This window comes from Melanaphis sacchari, unplaced genomic scaffold, assembly GCF_002803265.2.
Source record: "Melanaphis sacchari strain LSU unplaced genomic scaffold, SCAv2.0 Contig77_pilon_pilon, whole genome shotgun sequence".
Lineage (NCBI taxonomy): Eukaryota > Metazoa > Arthropoda > Insecta > Hemiptera > Aphididae > Melanaphis > Melanaphis sacchari.
The window spans coordinates 665,438-684,784 of record NW_020271547.1 but is presented as its reverse complement, the minus strand read 5'-3'; the positions used below and the strand labels follow the sequence as shown (position 1 = coordinate 684,784).

General features: G+C 23.7%; 2 protein-coding genes across 3 annotated transcripts; both read left to right on the top strand.

Moving 5' to 3' along the window:
* The first annotated feature begins 14 nt into the window (after nucleotides 1-14).
* Nucleotides 15-2,471, top strand: LOC112601306 (syntaxin-5). 2 transcript variants are annotated; one of them, XM_025348843.1, is made up of 6 exons: nucleotides 15-55; nucleotides 232-558; nucleotides 1,111-1,367; nucleotides 1,713-1,922; nucleotides 2,067-2,188; nucleotides 2,290-2,449. In XM_025348843.1, exons 2-6 carry the CDS (start codon nucleotides 249-251, stop codon nucleotides 2,447-2,449), a joined length of 1,059 nt encoding a protein of 352 aa, XP_025204628.1. In that variant the 5' UTR covers nucleotides 15-55; nucleotides 232-248. The 2 variants fall into 2 exon arrangements, with proteins under 2 accessions (XP_025204628.1, XP_025204629.1); XM_025348844.1 differs by lacking the exon at nucleotides 15-55 and having other exon boundaries at nucleotides 249-558; nucleotides 2,290-2,471.
* A 5,372-nt stretch (nucleotides 2,472-7,843) lies between these two features.
* LOC112601304 (TBC1 domain family member 1) lies at nucleotides 7,844-17,439 on the top strand. Its single transcript, XM_025348842.1, has 21 exons — nucleotides 7,844-8,029; nucleotides 8,851-9,057; nucleotides 10,971-11,105; nucleotides 11,279-11,428; nucleotides 11,528-11,649; nucleotides 11,717-11,777; nucleotides 11,854-11,994; nucleotides 12,063-12,180; nucleotides 12,253-12,369; nucleotides 12,436-12,646; nucleotides 12,710-12,881; nucleotides 13,371-13,510; nucleotides 13,577-13,719; nucleotides 13,784-13,900; nucleotides 14,862-15,014; nucleotides 15,114-15,284; nucleotides 15,491-15,642; nucleotides 15,710-15,962; nucleotides 16,038-16,207; nucleotides 16,264-16,431; nucleotides 16,569-17,439. The coding sequence occupies exons 1-21, from the start codon at nucleotides 7,916-7,918 to the stop codon at nucleotides 17,211-17,213; spliced, it is 3,660 nt and encodes a 1,219-aa protein (XP_025204627.1). The 5' UTR covers nucleotides 7,844-7,915; the 3' UTR covers nucleotides 17,214-17,439.
* The last annotated feature ends 1,908 nt before the right edge of the window (nucleotides 17,440-19,347 follow it).

Genomic DNA, 19,347 nt, shown 5'->3' with positions numbered 1-19,347 from the left:
TATAATTTTTGTTAATATTTATAAAAATAAATATTTGAATGAAATTCACTAACAGGTAAACATATTTAAAAATTGTACGAATGTACTTATAGTTTGATAACAAATAGAAAGTAAATGTTGTAGTGTTAGTGTCATCATTCGTGTATAAATTAAGTTCGTGATGTGTATAATGTGCTTCAATTGCGGTACCAATAAATAATAAAACTTTATATTTTTTTGTTACCAATTTAGTGTATCATATTATTTAAATGACTACTCGAAGAAGACGTGGAAATTCTGATTCAGATCCAACGTACATAAATAATTATAACACTCAAGAATCTTTTGTTGTTCATTCAGGAGAAAAAGAAATAAATAAAATAATGCCGCGAGACCGTACTGCCGAATTCAATAGTGCAGTCAGATCCCTTCAAGGTCGACAAATAGCAAGAGCTGTGCAAGTTCGAGATGTAAAAAAAGTTAAAGCTCTTCAAAGTTATGGAGAATTTATGATGATAGCCAAAAGTGTTGGCTTCAATATTAGTAATACTTATGCAAAATTAGAAAAATTAACTTTACGTAAGTTTTTAAGTATGAATTATATTTTACAATCATGTTAGGTAGATTTTTTTTTAATTGGTTGGTATTTTTATAAAAGTTAAAAACTAAAATGTAATTTATGTATCAATATTATTTAATTTTTATTTGATCTACCTGATTCCATAATTCAAAAACTTCAAAACTGAAATTATTAAATAACTAATAAATAATATTAACTTAGTAAAGTTATTTAAATTTTCATACCATCATACATATTTTTATCTTAACATTATAACTATTTACAAACTAGTTTGAATTAATTGCATTGTTGTTTTTTGACCAACATTGTACTGTAATTTGTTAGTAGCATATACTAATATGTTCATTTTAACAACAGACTACAGTAGATACAAATTATTTAAAAATATTTATATACACAAATATGATAATATTCCATGGATTTTTAGATTCTATTTTCCACTAATAATTACAAGTATAAATTATAAAAAAAAAATCCTATACTGTTTCTACTAACAATATTTTAATGGTGCTGTATATAAAATATTAATATATATTAAACATTTTGTTTAGTTGCCAAACGAAAATCATTATTTAATGATAGACCTCAAGAAATTCAAGAGTTAACATATATTATTAAAGAGGATTTAAATAGTTTAAATCAACAAATTGCAAAATTACAAGAAGTTGCTAAACTACAAAAAGCTGCTCAGAATAACGTTGGACGAAAGCATTTATTGTCACATGAGTCTAGTGTTGTATTATCACTACAATCAAAGTTGGCAAATATATCGAATGAATTTAAATTAGTTCTTGAAATTAGAACAAAAGTAAGTTTCTGTATTATAAGATAAGATTAGGCAATTTAAATTTACAAGAGGGCCAATTTTAGAACTTTAAAATATAGAAAACAAAAAAAAAAAATGTCAATAAAACATTTACTGTTTATAGTAATTTGAAAATGTAACAGGCTAAATAAAAATAGGTATGCCGGTCACCGGTTGCACATTTCTATTATATGATATTGTTCACATTTAAATTATTTGATGAAGTTTCTTTGAGAAAATATTTAACTATTTGCTATTAGTCATCCTAATATTAAATTTGTTAATCTCTTATATATATATACTTAATGTGTTGTGACTATACTAAAATTAGTAAAATATTTGGTTTAGAATTTAAAACATGCCAAATCGAGAAGAGATCAATTTTCTCAAGGAAATAATTTAGCTGCATTATCAGATTCATCATCTCTAGTTCCAAGACACAATTCTCTTTTAATGTCTAGTAATCAGTGTGCTATCAACATGGATAATAACGGTGATCAAGATCGTCTACAACAAGTCACACAACAGACACAAGCAATGGCAGTATATGATAATACTGTATGAACAAATTAATAATAAATAAACAATTAAGTTAAAAACAAAAACAAAAAATGTATTTACATATAGATAGTGTAGTCATGATCTTATTGATTTGATATTTTCAATAAATTTTTTTACATTATATTATTTATTATTTTGTAGGATCAATATTTGTATAGTAGAGCAGAAACCATGCAAAATATTGAATCAACTATTGTTGAATTGGGTGGAATATTTCAACAACTTGCACATATGGTTAAAGAGCAAGAAGAAATGGTTGAGAGGTGTGAAATAATTTATATCTAAATACTAAAATAACCATTACACATGTTTTACCAATATTTTAATATTAAAAAAATACTTGAAAACACTTCATTTTTTCTAGAATTGATTCCAATGTTCAAGATGCTGAACTAAGTATTGAAGCAGCACATACTCAAATATTGCGTTACTTTCAATCTGTATCTTCCAATCGATGGTTAATGATAAAAATATTTGGTATCTTAATATTTTTTTTTATATTTTTTGTTGTATTTGTTTCTTAAACACACATATCTATTTTGTTCATATCTAGACAAATTGTTATTGATCCATATACTGTTGTCACTTGTCTTGTCCAATTATTAAAATATCTGTAAAATAAATAAATAAAATATTATACCTACTATTACATTTTATCATTACACATTTGTTAATTGTTTTTATGATATTGCTTAAAGGGATTTTAAATTTTAATAAATTATAATCTCTTATGTATACATGTATTTAATAATATTAAATGCCTTATAATTGAAAATTTCACTCAGAGTTCTATTTGTTTCTATTGTTCAAAATTTACAAAAAAAAAACACTTAATTCAAACTTAAAAATAGAAACAATAAAAATAATATATTGAGATTAAAAACAAACTTTCTACCATACATTTTTAGTTAAATTATTTTCATAAAATGCAGCTTATTAGATGTTACTATATTCTTAACCATTGAAAAAGATCCTATTACTATGCCAACTAACATTTTAAAATCAAATTTTATGTAAACTATACCATTATATTACAATGTTTGAAGTAGTGCCATTAAGAATGTTATTAATATTTTAAAGTTCTTCCCATCTATTATTCTTTGATAAAGTATATTTTTATTGAATTATTGTAATTGTATAAATAGGTTAGGTTAAGATGTTATGGGGAAAAAATCAAAATAATTTTGCTTTATTTTAAAGTGTAAACAGAATAAAATAAAACACATTTTTAAAAAAATATTTTTTCTATTACATTCTTTAGTCTTTTATAAAAAAAAAGACCTTTTGAAAAAATTCTGTTTTTGCATATAAAATATTAAAATTAAAGATTATACTGACAATTATTTATTTGTATTTAATTAAAGTAATATATGAATATATATATATTAATATTGTAATTATATTATTGCTATTACTCATTAATTTTTAAATTAATAACGCCTTGCTGCAAATACCATAGAACAAAGTGAAAAGGTTCATAGTGTAATTAGATAATTATTAATTTCTTAAAATTGATCAATATATTAAAAATGTATACCGTATAAATAATCACATAAAAATTGTAAATTACCTACCACAATAATGTTTTTGATTTATAATAAATTAATTAATAAGTATTGTTATTCATCAATTAAATACGTCATTTCATCCAAGTTGAACTCCTAAAATCTATAAAAAATAATCAGGCTTGTAATTTTTTAGTTTCAGTATGAATTACTGTTTACTTATAAAGAACATAGTGTTAAATTTTAAAACTTAAGCTTTAAAAATTGAAGGTTTTGTACATTTTTACTACAAAATAGATACTTAGAGTTTGTAAATTTTATGATTTTAATACATTTTGTAAAAATTTAAACTTCATATGCATACAAAATTGTGTCTATGTACTTTTAATGATTGCTTATAGATATAAAAACAATTTATATGAGATCTTGTATTAAATTTTCAAGCATTTTATCAAAGTAATAATTTTTTATCTACAATCAAAAAAAAATATGGAATTTTAAATTTTTTAAATAACTCAAAGTGTCAAAATATTTTGAAAATTATACCATACATGCAAAATGTTAATATAAACACTTAAAATATACCTAATCTAATCAACAATTTTTTTTAGTCAATTTTGACACAAATTGTCATATTTTAACGATTTTATTTGTTTATCTGCCATATTTAAGAAAGTTAGTTATAACTTATAACTTATAACTATGACCTAGGTACTAAGAAAGAAGGTTAAGGTGTTATAGATTTTAGAATTTATTAGAAGTACCTATGAATTATGATGGAACTTCAGAAGACAAATAATTTGTTATATTATTATTAATTACTATCAGACCGCAAACCTTCCGTATTAAGACGACACATGATATACCACTCATTGTCTAATGTTGTCTAATGTATTTACATCATAGAATAAAACTAGCCTAACTAACCTACATACCTAAATAATATTAATAGTAGCAATATGCTTACAATGCTTACTAGGTAACTAATAATTATTATCTATTATATTTTAAACTCAAAAAGAACAAATTAAAAATCTACACATGTTTAACGGTTAAAATAAAACAGACGGACCTATCACTGCCTATTATACAAAGTATAATATTAGATAGTACCTATATAAAGCGATAGCCGTAGTACAGCTTATATAATCTTCAGTATAATCGTTTAAAAATAAACAATAGATAACTATTGTATAATATTAAATAAAGTTTTGATAGTATTATTTTTATAGTATAATTAAACAGATTTTGACGAAGAAATATCTATATAGGTAGGTATATATTTTTCAGGAACAAACACCATTTACATTTATAAGATTATAATTTGTAGATCCCTTATAAGTTCATGCATCATACCAAAAGAATAATATTTTATATATTATATTCAAAAATCAAAACAGCCTTGTAACTATATAGTTTAAAGTTTTACATACCTACATTAAGGTACTTATATAATCAGCCAATAAAACCTAGTACCTACTTCTTAGTACTTACTACTGAAATTAAACATCTATATAATTATATGTATTATAGCTATATGGTATATAGGTAGTAATACTGTATAGGTAGGTAGCGATCAACTTCCAAATAATTATATAATTTAATTTACTATACATTGACTTTTATATTTTATACTTGTATTTATTTTTCCTATAGGTATGACATAAATGGCGTATTTATATGTCTATATATGATAAAAAGATTCACTAATTATACTTATATTATAGGTATATTCTATGTAAAATGTATAGATAATCTATAAAAATTGCTGCTTACGAGTTTCAAAGAAAAGTATAATAGGTACCAATTAATTGTGTGCCGGTTTTTGTGATTTCTAAAAATTTTAAAGGCGAAATTATTGATTATAAATTTATTATTATTCATTATTTTAGTATAATAAGATTTAATATAAATGATTACGTTTAAAGTTTAGATATAAATAATTTTCTTGTGTGTTATGTGATGTAGATAAACACAATTATTGTCATAGAACAATTTTAAAAATTTACTCTACACGTTTCACATTTTTTAAACCAAATTTTTAACTTTGATTATGGTGAAGGTATAGGAAAATACAAAGTTTTAATGTAGGTATGCATGATATTTTGTAATTATTTCATATTTTTTTAACAGACTATCTACAATTTTACAAAGTTTCATATACTTACCTAGTTTTACACTTATGACATCATTTTTAAGTTTTCAAAAAAAAAAAAAAAAATCATATTAAATATATCTATACGATATAAAACTAAAAAAAAAAATTGTTTTCAATCCTAATTTTTGCTAAGAGTTAGTTTACCTCTGCTGATTATCTGCTAAGTGTCCTTGAATTATCCATACTCAAAAACTCATAATATAATTGATATTTGTAAATAGTAGGTACCTATTAGCTATCGGTATCTTAAATTACTCTTTTATTTTATATGTTACCTCTCTTATTATACTACAGAACCAATTTTCACGGAAAAATTATGAAAATATTCTAAATCACGTGTTGGTATTAAATAATGATCCATGTGTAGTGGAGAAATATATCTATAGCTGCAGCCTGCAGTTACTAGTAAGCATGATGATACCTATATCTAAGGAGGCAAGACAGAGCTTTTATATTTCCCCTTCTCTTAAATATTATATATTAGCACCCACGTTCGTAAGTACTATATATAGCCCATCATAATATAACCTTAATGTAGCTATTAAGTATATTATATACTGGTATACTACATACATAAAAATATCAATTAATTTAATGATTACAACTTATAAGTAGTTATTTCGTACCTTCCTATAGTTTACAAAAATTAACTCGATTTGATATTTTTTAAACGATAAATGGATTAAACACATAAATTATATAACTAGGTACCTACATGAACATAATAAGCACTCAAAAAACATTTTGCCTATTATACCATTTATACCTACTTTAAATTGATATATTATTTTTTTTTACTATATTAAATTAAATTAAGGTGTTCCTAGCTAGGTACTAGACAGCTATCTATGCCTATTGATATGTACATTTTTTTCTTTTTTACATAATTACGGTATAAAAATAAGATATAATATATATTATAAATAGACACCACTATATGTCTATATGAAAGAGCAACGTTCACCAAAATGTTCAAAATGGCAAAAAAAATATCCTATTAGGTATCTGTAACAATATTTTAAATTTTACAGTCTGTGAGCAAAGAGAAGGCTTATGATCCCCTTTATGGACCTTATACCTTATACGAATATGGATAAATATAAACTATATATGAAACAATTGGGGAATTTGGTGATTGAGAACTCAGTAGGAATTGAGAAGGAAAATAATTACTCGACGTCATACTATCATGTATAGGTACTTATAAGTTATAACTTAGGCTATATACAATTATTATACAAAATAGAAACATATGCAATATGCTTACCAACAATTATACGAATATACAATACGTTAATACCTACTCGTCTTCTATTTAAAATCTACAAAAATTATAAATTACATAAATACCTACAATTTAATAATTTAATAATTTGTTTTTCTTTACATTTAATGTAATTTGTACTTTTAAATCGGCTATACATATCTAAATAAATAATAATACAATTTTCGACCTGCTTGAGTCATCAACGCTTGTATTATTTCGTTTGGATTACCAGAATAAAAATAATTTTTAAAATATTGAAAAATTAATTTGATGAAAATTTTTTATAAAAACCGTACCAAATATAGATATAAATATAATATATAATGTATATTTTTAACTGCTTAATTTCAGAAAGGATAAAAATATATATCTATCATAATAATGAATCGTAGGTATGCAAATTTATAGTAAAAAATTGAAAATATTAAGAGTAACATTATAAACATAATAACTCGGTAATTTATTGTGTTCATGAAAACTGAAAAGTACCTAGCCAGTATTCTGAATTGGCCCAGTAGCCTTGAGTATTTGTAAAATGATCCCCTTCCATACATAATCGATATAATATTTTGTTAATGATAATAATATGTCAAATACCAAAATGAAATCGTCGCACAATATGTTCTATCTCATTCCTCATCAGTGATCAGTTGATTCTGTGTTTGTGTACATAACATCCTTATCATTTCAGTTTTGTTTTGAAACTGACATAATTGTGTGTCAGATACATAAAACGGTTTAAACTCGTAACGTGTGTAGTGTGTACTGCACTACTGCATACTGCATTGGAAATTAGGATAATTAAAATTTAACATTATGATTTATGAATTTATGATATTATCGTGATATCGTTATAACTATAATAATCTCACATCTTTTTATTTATTAGGCATATTTTTTTTTGTAGGTATATCGAATTATATGAAATGGTTTTACTGTTAGGTATCTACATACATGTAGTCTGATGATTTATAACTTTTAAGTGCATTTTATGTTGCATAATATTAAAGTAATGACTGTTTGGAATAACTATTAAAGATAATATTTACAAAACAACAAAATGAAACTATATAAAGTTGAATACTTAGGCTCTTGTATAGTCAACAAACGTCTTACAAACCCAATGATCCCGTGGATTATTGCAGAAATCAAGAAAAATAATAATCACAAAAAAGTAAGTAAATATTCTTGTGTATAAACTTAACATTAATGTCATTATTTTTAACTACTGGACTTCTAAATAAATTGCTCATGAAAGAAATTAAAAGTTTTAAATCATTTAAGTTATAGATAAAATTAAAAACAAATGTATACAAAAACATAATACTATAATAGTATTACATTTTGATAATAATTTTTCATAAATTGATTAAATATTACAGATCATGATGCGCTTAAAATGTATTTTATTAAATAAGAGTTTATATAAGAGTAATATTGGTGGCATGTGTCAGATTGTCAGGATTGTAGATTATGCAAAATGAGCAGGTATTGAAATACTTTTCATCTAAATTTAAGTGATTTGTTGATGCAAATTTTAGTTCTTGCCAGAGATATTTTTATAAAATTTAGGATGTTGGTTTTGAGTCTGAAACTTAAATAACTAAAAAATCTTAATCAAATATTTATAATTAGATATCAATCAAACAGTAAAAATTATAATTTTAAACTTTTCTAAAATATCACTAGTTAATTTCAAATTAATTACTTGGTCATCAATATACAGATAACTAAAATTCTATAAAATATTAAATGGATTTATTGAGTGATTAAAAATTTAATAGGATATAGTAAATAGTTTACACTATAAAGTTATAAACTATTTACTTCTATTTACTTTCATTAAACATTGAATATTAGTTATTTTATAAATCATATAGATATTATTTTTATTGAATATACTGGTACTTATTTATTAAATATATTTCTTAAAATAAATTAAATAGTAAGTTTAAATAAATTAATGATATAAGTTAATTTGTAATATTTTAAAAGGTAAGAATTGGAATAGAAGATGTCAGTCTTGTTATTTATGAAAATTGGGATTCTAAGAACAAATTAATTTTTCAACACAAATTAATGTACATAACCAGATTAGCATTTTTAAACAACGATGTTGCTACATTCTTTTATGCAGTCAGAGATATGGCTGATGAAAACAATGTACATTGTCATGTTTACTCTACAACTCAACCAGATGAAGTAAGGATATTTTTTATTTTACATAATTATTATATTTTAACGGTATGTTAGTTATAAAATATAATGTCTCATAATTAGTATATTTTATTTTATCTTTTGAGTTGTTTTTATTACGTAAGTAGTATACAATTTAATGTTCCTAATAATTAGTATTATTCTGTAGATGAACAAATTATTAATAGAATAATAAACTAATTATAATTTCCTCCTTTAATAGCTAGACTGTATTTGATTTGATTAGATGATTTTAAATTTTTTAATAAAATTGAGATCATTCATTTTTATTGATTATTATTAAATCTTGTTTATATTATTAATATTATTTAACTGACCAGTTGTTCGAATAGAGCCTCAATAATAACATTGAAAATAATAGGATTTAAAATTATGATGTTGGTTAGGAACATGAACTAACGTTATTCATTGTGACCAAGGACAAGGTGAACTAGTATTATATGTATAGCAACACTGCTGCATGATGTTTAAAAAAACATGTAAAAATATGAAATGTTATTATAAAATAATTATTTATCATTCTGAGTTTTTAGTTAATGCTTTAATAAAGACAAACAATTGCAATCAACTTATGTTGAACATCTGATTTTATGAACAAAAAATAATAATTTTTGTAACTTTACACAGTATTGTAAATACTGTCTTTAGTATCAAATGTAAATAATTTTAATTAAAATTATAAATTTTCTCATCTATACCTATATTATATACACTTGTTTTTGATAATTTCAGTAGTTTCAATTATTATTTTTGTTTAAGTTTAATATTCTTTGTTAATTATATCACATGTCTTGTATTTAGTCTATTCTTTGTAGTAGCCTTGACTCTTGAGCTTCTAATGACAATGAATTTTCTTGATTACCCATTAAAAAATTAATGATACAATTGATGATGTTGTATTATTATAATTATAAAATATTAATCATTTTAATAATTTCTTAGAATGGTTAATGTTGTACTGTTAACTATTTAGTAGGTAATCTTTTAAATAATGCTTAACAAAATGTATCATAGCAGTATTGTATTTGACAAAAAATAATAAAATGTAGTATTTCAACCATTGAATTCAATAATTTGATCATTAAGTGTTAAGTTTATCTAACAAGTTGATATATTTAAAATATATTTTAAAAAAATAATATTTTTTAAATATTTAGTATATAATATAGGTATAGGTATATATTTTTTATATAAATGTATGAGATATTTAAGAAATTCTTAAAGATATTCTTGATCCAATATTAATTTAATTATTTTTATAAAATATATGAAAAGTTAAAAAAAATAATAATAACAATAATTTATTGATATGTTAATTAAATTATTATCTCTCAATTATAATCATTTTTTTTAACTTAAATTAGTTTAATATTAATTGGAGATGTTGCTTTAAATTAATTTTCCAATAATTAACAAAAATATTGACACTCACTCATCACAATTGTATATTGTGGTTGATTAATTGTATAATAACTAAACAGAAGTTCAATTTAATTTGGAATTTAAATCAAATTAGTTAATTTACAGCGGTTTTAGTAGCTTTTTAATATTTTGCTTTTCAGTTAAAATTATTAAAATAATGCATTTCATTATACATAATATTTAATATAAATTGCTACTATAAAATAAAATTAATAATAACTAAGTATAAAAATTTTTTTATCATTTTTACTGATAAATTAAACCTGAAATATATTAGATAGATGTTATCAAATTTTGTTTTAGTGTATGACATTCTGTATTTAAATGTAAAGACAATTTGAACACCTTCCAACTTCTAAATTTAGAATGCCAAGAAAGTATTTTGTTTTGTTCGGCAATAATTCATTAGTTTTAGTCAACAGTGGCCTGAAAATATTCAGGTTTTATTGTTTTTTTTTTTTATTATTTTATTTTAGGTAATGGAGTTATTTTCCACAATGAAAGAAAATTCACATAAATCATTACAAAGTATTGGACGTTCTTTAAGTAATGCACAGACATTAACTTCATTGTGTGCTGATATATCTCCTAATTCGTCTCATTTTTTTGAGGTAATAATATGTTTAAAATAATATGTACATTACAACTATACTTAATATTACATAAATAATATTGACAATATTACTTTTTATCTTAAGTTTTTATGTTCAAGTTTTGAAGGTTATATTGAATTCTTTTTATTCTATTGTTTCTTGTTTAGTAAAAAATATTAATATTTTTCTAGGTGTTATATGTTGGTAAAATTAGAGTATCGCAAAAAAAAGTTCCAAATTCATTTATTGATGATGCATTAGAAAAATTTCGTTTACATGAATTGGAAAAAAATAAAAAGTCAAGTAGTACCAATACTTCAAGACGAGGATCTCAAATAAATGTAAATTTTAAAATTTATTATTTTATATTTTGACATAATACCACTAGTTATTTTGTTAACTAATAATTTATTATTAAAATATACATTTTCTGATTATAGTCTTTAGATCAAAACACAACCTATCTTTCAGATCCAAGACGTGGATCAATGACAGTTTTATCACCTGGAATTGAGAATCAAGGTTATTCATTTGGAGCTGAAAAACAATTTAAAGAATTAGAGTAATTAAGTTTAAAAGTTTATTTAAAAATTCTACTGAACTGTATTTGAATATTATTTTTGGTATAGGATTACAAGAACAAGATCTGGATCTATTAATTACCCAATTAATAAAAACCTAGAAAATAATGTAAGTATACATTTTTATTTTTAAACAACAAATCATTGTTACTTTATACTTCAATATAAAATTGTATTACTTTAAGGGCCAAAATTCTAATATTGCGGAAGAAATTAACAGAACAATGGTTTTTCAAATTGGTCGAAGTGACTTACGATTAATAAGCCCAGATCGTAAACAAATTCTTTTGCATAAACAATTAAAAGATATAATTAACTGTGTGCAGGTTTGATACAAATTATCAATTATTTTAAAACTATAATAATTGAATTATGCAATTATATTTTAATTTAGGGTGCTAGAAATCAATTACATTTTGGTTTCACTTGTAGAGATTCTTCATTAAATGAAAGTTGTATTGGATATATTTTTAAATGTGAATCAGATTCTGTTGCAATTGAATTAGTTACAGGTTGTTAATGATTTATGATGTTTGATTGCTGTTTTCTTTAATTTAATTCAATGTATTAATTTACCTATTTAGCGATTAATTTAGCGTGCAATAACTCTAATGAAGCTTTGAAGAAAGAAAAGCAAGTGATTGTATCTTGTGAACATTGTCCTATGGTGTGGTTTCATAAACTATGTTCTGATATTGAAAGTATATATTTGTAATATTAGTAAAAGCTTAGCTGTTTATTAATTTGATGTAAATATTTTTTTTCAGATCTCAATGATCATAAAATTCAAACTGTAATATTTAAACAGTTAGAAACATTACCTGAAGATGATCAAGAAATTGTACTAACAAAATTACATGGTTTAGAAACATTGAGTAAAATAAGTCTTAAAGAACAAAATGAATTACTTATAATGCTATTAAGAACACACTGTGAAAGTAAACAGATGAGACATGTTCATGATTCAGCTGAAAATAGGTATGAAAGTGAGACTTTATGTAATTTATTTTTTTTATGATAAATTTTAATATTCCTTTCTAGACATGAATTTTTAAATCAATATCTTGGTGGAAGTACAATTTTTATGAAAGCTAAACGCTCATTAACAAGTTCTTTCGATCAACTAATGAAAAGGAGAAGTTCAAAAGATGATGTAGGCCTAATAGCTGCAGTTAAAGAAAATTCTTTGCCAAATAATATTGCATTTTATAAAGTAAATATATTAGTGAAGAATAATTATAGTCATAAAATATAAATCATTAAACCATAAAAATATTTTTTTATAATTATTTTTGAAAATTAAATTACTATACTTTTTTAAGTTAACACAAAATCTTTCTTTTTTAAACTTTATTGGTCATATAAGTTACGATAAATAATTTTATAATTTATGAAGTTAACTGCAACAAATAGCAATTATTTTAAAATATAATATTAATTTTACTACTAAATAGTAAAATAAAAATAAATAACTCTTTTTGGTTAGGCATAATATGTTATTTTCATTTTGTATCTTTAAATTATTATTTTATCATAATATTATAGAAATAAATTTTATATTAAATTATATATGTATGTATATATATATATTATCTAATTTATTATAAATAGAAGTACTTATACATAGTTGAATAGTTAAAATGGAAATAAATTAGTTAATAATTTTATTATTTAAATGTAAAAAAATTCAATTATATTTTAGGAACCTTCTCCAAAATCTGATTTAAGTTCACGATTACTAATACAACAATCAATATCTAACAGTAAAGCGCAACCTTATAAATCAGAAGTTTGTTTGGCTGAAACCAAATCTCACAGCAGCCCAGCATCAATGATGAATATGTTGGTTAATAGAATTTTAATAAAAAATTACTTTTATAAAAGAACATACTAATTATATTATTTTAGGTTTTTGAAAGTTGGTCAATCTCCTAAATCTTCCACGACTTTAACTTCAGATAATGATTCTGATGAACAAAATGATCTGAACCCAGGAAGTTGGCGTCAAGCGATTTTCAAAAATGTTGTCACTCCAAATAAACAAACAAAAGGTAGTTAGAATTTTAAAATGTATTGCAGTAGTAATTGAGTTCTTATTTAATCTTGATGCTTTAGATACTGAAAATGTTAAAAAGAAACTAGATGCTAATGATTTAAGAGCTTTGTGGAAAAAAGCAATTAATCAACAAGTGTTATTAATTCGAATGGAAAAAGAAAATGCAAAATTAAAAGGTTGGTAAAATTTGTGAAAATGTATAAATATATCATAGCCACCAAATGTATGTTATGAACTGCTAAAGTATTAAATTACAAGATTGGTAAGTTAAATAAACTAATGTATATTTGAGTAAATTCTAAAATTATTTTTATTATACAACCAAACCACAAAAAGATAGTTACTATTGAACTAGTGAACATTATAATGACAAAGCTAAAACTAAATACTACTATTCAAGTGTAATAGGTTATTATAAATGCTAATTCAACAAATTTCAGCTCCTTCTAGTGTCCAGCTCTAACCTTTACAATATGTGCTAAGTAATAACATTGATTATAGAATAATCAATGGTAATAACTAATAATTAATAACCATATACAGTCAAACTTTTTTAACTTAAAATTGTCCATACCTCAAACTTTTTCTTTGGCTTCTAGAATTTCCTATTTAAGCAATGAAAAAAATCTTGTTTAACTCAAATATTTTCGTGGATAACACGAAGTTTTGAGTTTTATTAATATTATAAAATTATAATATTTCCCTCGTGTACCTATGTACATATTTTAATATCAAAAATAAGGTCATTATTCATTAGTGTTATTATAACCAATAAATAATTTAAAACGATTCATTACGCTGCAATCAACAGCAAAACTCAAACAAAAATAAATACTTTTTTAACTTCTTTTTTATTTATACATAGATATATACCTCTTTGAAATTACATATACATAATTTATATATAAATAATCAGTAAATATTTTTTATTACATTAGTTTATTCATAATAAATATAAAAGAATTAATATATTTTGTACTGTTTTAAAAATTTTCAATTTGGATAACTCAAACTTTTTTTCGGTCCCTTCAACTTCAAATTAACCAAGTTCGACTATAAATGAAATGTTTAAAGTCGTTTCAGTAATTATTTTATTTTAAAAAACCTAATAAATAATATTAAATTTTAAAATTATAGAAAGGCAAGAAGAAGCAACAGTTAAAAGAATTAAATTAGAATATGATGATATTGGTTCATCTGCTCGAGAATATTTAGGTGTGTGGGAAACAATAGTTAATAAAGAAAATCGTAAATTTGATGCAAAAATGTTGCGTCAAGCTATAAGACAAGGTAAATAATTTTTTTGATAAAAAATATTTTCTTAATCATGTTACCAAGATTAAAAAAAATTATGAGTGTAAATTCTTACAATAATAATTAATATAACAGGGGTTCCAAGAAGTAAAAGAGGGGATGTTTGGATATTTTTTGCTGAATTGTATTGTAACACTACTGCACCTTCTCCTATTGATCTGGAAAAGTTTCCAAATTTCAATGTACCATATGAACAATTATTAAAACAATTAACCAAGTATCAACATGCTATCCTTATAGATTTAGGTAAGTTTGATTCAAGAATATGTATTTCTTACTTGTATATATGGTCATTATATTAAAATTAGAAGATTCAAGTTTAAATTAAATTATTTAACTTTGAATAAGAATCAAACCACTAAACTAATTGTCTATTGATATTTGTTTTATTTATGTGCTGATAATTATTATTTAATTATTTAATATATTATTATTTTTTATGAAAATCGTAGGAAGAACATTTCCAAACCACACTTATTTCATGTCACCTTTTGGTCCTGGGCAATTAGCTTTGTACAATTTGCTTAAAGCATATTCTTTATTAGATCCAGAAGTTGGGTATTGTCAAGGACTATGTTTTGTAGCCGGTGTTTTACTATTACATGTAAGTGATATTTTTATAGAATATTAGTAGATATGATCATTATAAATAAAAATTATTATTTTTTTAGATGTCTGAAGAACAAGCTTACATGATGCTAAAACATTTAATGTTTAGACGTTCGTTAAGAAAACAATATCTCCCTGATATGGCAGCTTTACAAGTTCAACTCTACCAATTATCTAGACTTCTTCATGATCACCACCCTGACCTTTATGCACATTTTGACAATTGTGATATTCTTCCTACATTATATGCTGCACCTTGGTTCTTGACAATATTTGCTTCTCAATTTCCATTAGGATTTGTTGCCCGCATATTTGGTATAATGATACTCATTAGTAATGTAATTTTAGTTTTATAATTGTTTAAATTAATAAATATATTTATACCAATAGATATACTATTTTTTGAAAATATTGATGTTCTGTTTCGTGTCATATTATCATTATTGACATACCACAAGGATAATTTACTTGCATGTGATGGAATGGAACAAATAATGAACTTTATTAAAAATGATTTCCCTGTTGTAAATAAAGAAATCATCGATAAAATTATTAAACAGGTATGTTCAAGCAATTATATCAACTTACTTAAATTATATATTTTTATTTTTATAAGGTATTCACAACTGATTTATCAAAACAATTAATGGAATACGGAGTTGAGTATCATGTTTTACAAGAAGAATTATCTTCACCCAGTCCTGAATTAAAAAAAATTAAGTATTTAGAGGAAATGAATAAGACTGTAATGCAACAAAATAAAATCCTACGTGAACAACTCGAGGTAAATTTGTATAACTTTTTAATACTTTTAAAAACTACTGAGTATAAAATATAGTATTAAAAATTATGCTCTACTAAAATATGTATATTAAATTTTAATTTATTTATTTGATGAAAATATTATGACTTGTTATTTAGATATCAATAACAAATAATGGACGTTTGGAGATGAATAGAACATCTAATCTTTCAGCAATTAACCGTTTAGAAAGTGAAGTAAAAAGTCTCGAGCTCACCGTAGCAACTTTAGGAAATTTTATATCCAAACTAGCTTATTCTCATTCAGATATAGAGATACCTTCTGATGTATTAGGTTTGATTTCACAAATAAATATGTGTCGAGGTCGACGAAATGATAATAAAGAAACAAACATCAACAATTTGTTCAGTAAGCCCCAGTTAGAGATACCATATAAAATAAAACCTATGTTGGAAAAATCTTTATCAGACTCCAAAAACATATTGAAGAAATCAATAAAAGAAGAAATAAATCAAGAAGAAGTAAACAAAAAAAAATGTTTAAAAAGTTCAAAGAGCAATTATGAATTATTTAGTAATGAAAGTAATTTAAATAATAATGGATTACATCCACTGGACTGTGAAGACGTAAATGTATGTTATTCTGGAACTACAAAGTTGAGATCAATTAAACCAGTTCGTAGCAATAGTGATGGTCATTTTATTTTGCCAAACATAGTTGCAATAGATGTAGATGATTCACTTTGTAAACGAGATAAAAATGAAAATATTGAACTCAATACTTCTGCCATCAATGGAAATTAAATATTTCTCATCCTTTACATGTTTACTTAAGTGAACAATTTTATTGTTATTATAAAATGTTTTGTCCATTTCTTTAATATATTTATACTAATTTATTATATTTTGTGATAATTTCTATTTTTCTCATTGTTGTGTGCGTTTGAATAATTATATATGTTGTAAATACTGTATGATGCCTGTATGTTATCAAACCAATTTTGATTTAATTAAACTGAATTGTTCAACAATTTTGAAATTAGTAGGTAGTTTAATAATAAATTATTTTTATTGAAATTTTATGAAATTTGTAAAAACTGTTCAATTCTTATAATTTACATTAAATTTGCAAATATGTCTATTTTATTGTATATAAACATTTTTATTTCTACTGTTATAGTTTTATTTATTTATAAGTTATATTTAATTAATTAAATTAATAAATCATATGAAAAAAAAGCTCCTCCAAGTAAGTTTATCTAGCTCCGCTTATAAGTTATACTAAAATAATTAATAATGTAGATAGGTATTTGACAATTAGGATGATTAAAATTGACAAGTTTTGTCGGAAATTCAAATTTTAAAGCTTATTAAATAACAGTTTACTCGTGACTATCAGGTCAGGGTTGTCCTTTGTGGTGGCGTGGGGGATGTATACCTTCTACTCATGATTTTTCAGTATTTAGTCGACAAATTTGACACCAGGTCAAAGTGGTCGACAATTCAATATTGTCTGAATTTTAATAATATTTTTATTATTTTCAAGAAATGTTTGTATAAGTGGACGACGATGATGACAATTTTATTAGAATACACCGAATTCTAAAAATAGATGAGTTTATCTACTATCAGCAAAACTGTAAGATCGATTAAATTATTTTTAGTATAATACCTTGACCAAAAACCCCTGTAGTCAAATACCTGAGCCTAACATTTGATAAACGACTCACCTGGGCTCAACACCTCAAAAACAAAAGGAAATCTGTAAACTCTAGACTTCACTTGCTCCGTCCACTTCTCCGGTCCAAACTAAACATCAGTAATAAATTGTTAATCTAAAAAGCTATTTTAAGACCTGCATGGGCATACGGCATCCAGATATGGGGCTCCGCGAAACCCTCAAACTTGCGAACTATACAAGCCTTCCAATTAATATGTCTCCGTCAAATCGTTTCTGCCCCTTGGTATATAAAAAACGCCAATCTTCACAAAGACTTAAAAGTACCTACACTTTCACATCTGACTAAATCACGCTTCCTCTCATTTCACTCAAAACTAACCCATCACACTAATCCATTAATAAAAAGACTTTCTTCCCGTGCAATCCCTGACAATCCTCAGAGAAGATTGAAACGCTCTTGGCCTAGAGACTTGCTGGCTTGACCTGTCAGGTGGTACTACTGAATACCTTCCTACTCTGTTGTTTTCACCGCTATTTCACTCAACAAAATTATTTATTGTACAAAATTAATAATTATGTATAGCTTGTAATTATTCTTAATAAAATAAAAAAAAATAAAAAAGTATAATACCATATAAATTTATTATTATTTATTGTTGCAATCTGTACTTATACAGTCGATAGTTGTTATCTATTCGACTTTTCGTCCAGGGTAAGTGGTAACATCGTTTGTAGCTTCTAAACATGAACTCTTCTCTATAATTTAATTGTAATAATATTATAATTAAATAATAATTAATAATAATAATGATTGTAATGTACTTTTAACAGGGCCTCATTCATTTAATATTAAATAAATAAATTAATTACGTGATTATTTTTTTCGTATCTACATTAATCAATTCATCAAAAGATAATTTGAAAAGTTGTATTGAAAAAAATTAAGTCATTATTCTTAATATTGTCTTATCCTTTAAAATAAAATTAGATGTCATTGAAAGTTCTCTTGTGTTATATCCTTCTGATACCGAAGAAGCAAAATACTAAGGCATATTACTACCTAAGGACTTGACAAGAAATATTGAAAATTGCATCCCGTGGATCTTAACAATATTCAAAGTTAGTTTGTTTTTAATTTTTCAAAAACGAGGTATTAAGGATTTTTGAATCTTAGGATCTAGGCTATGGCTCTTTTAATATTAAAATGTTTAATAAAATTGAAAACAAGCCCCTGTTATAGTTTATATAATATCATGA

Excerpts from the sequence above, each read along its gene's own strand:
- LOC112601304 (XM_025348842.1), top strand. The coding sequence starts at position 7,916 with ATGAAACTATATAAAGTTGAATACTTAGGCTCTTGTATAGTCAACAAA. Across the intron at positions 8,030-8,850 it reads AAAATAATAATCACAAAAAA|GTAAGAATTGGAATAGAAGA; the intron begins GTAAGTAAATAT and ends ATATTTTAAAAG. Across the intron at positions 9,058-10,970 it reads CTACAACTCAACCAGATGAA|GTAATGGAGTTATTTTCCAC; the intron begins GTAAGGATATTT and ends ATTTTATTTTAG.
- LOC112601306 (XM_025348844.1), top strand. The coding sequence starts at position 249 with ATGACTACTCGAAGAAGACGTGGAAATTCTGATTCAGATCCAACGTAC. Across the intron at positions 1,923-2,066 it reads TGGCAGTATATGATAATACT|GATCAATATTTGTATAGTAG; the intron begins GTATGAACAAAT and ends ATTATTTTGTAG. Across the intron at positions 2,189-2,289 it reads CAAGAAGAAATGGTTGAGAG|AATTGATTCCAATGTTCAAG; the intron begins GTGTGAAATAAT and ends CATTTTTTCTAG.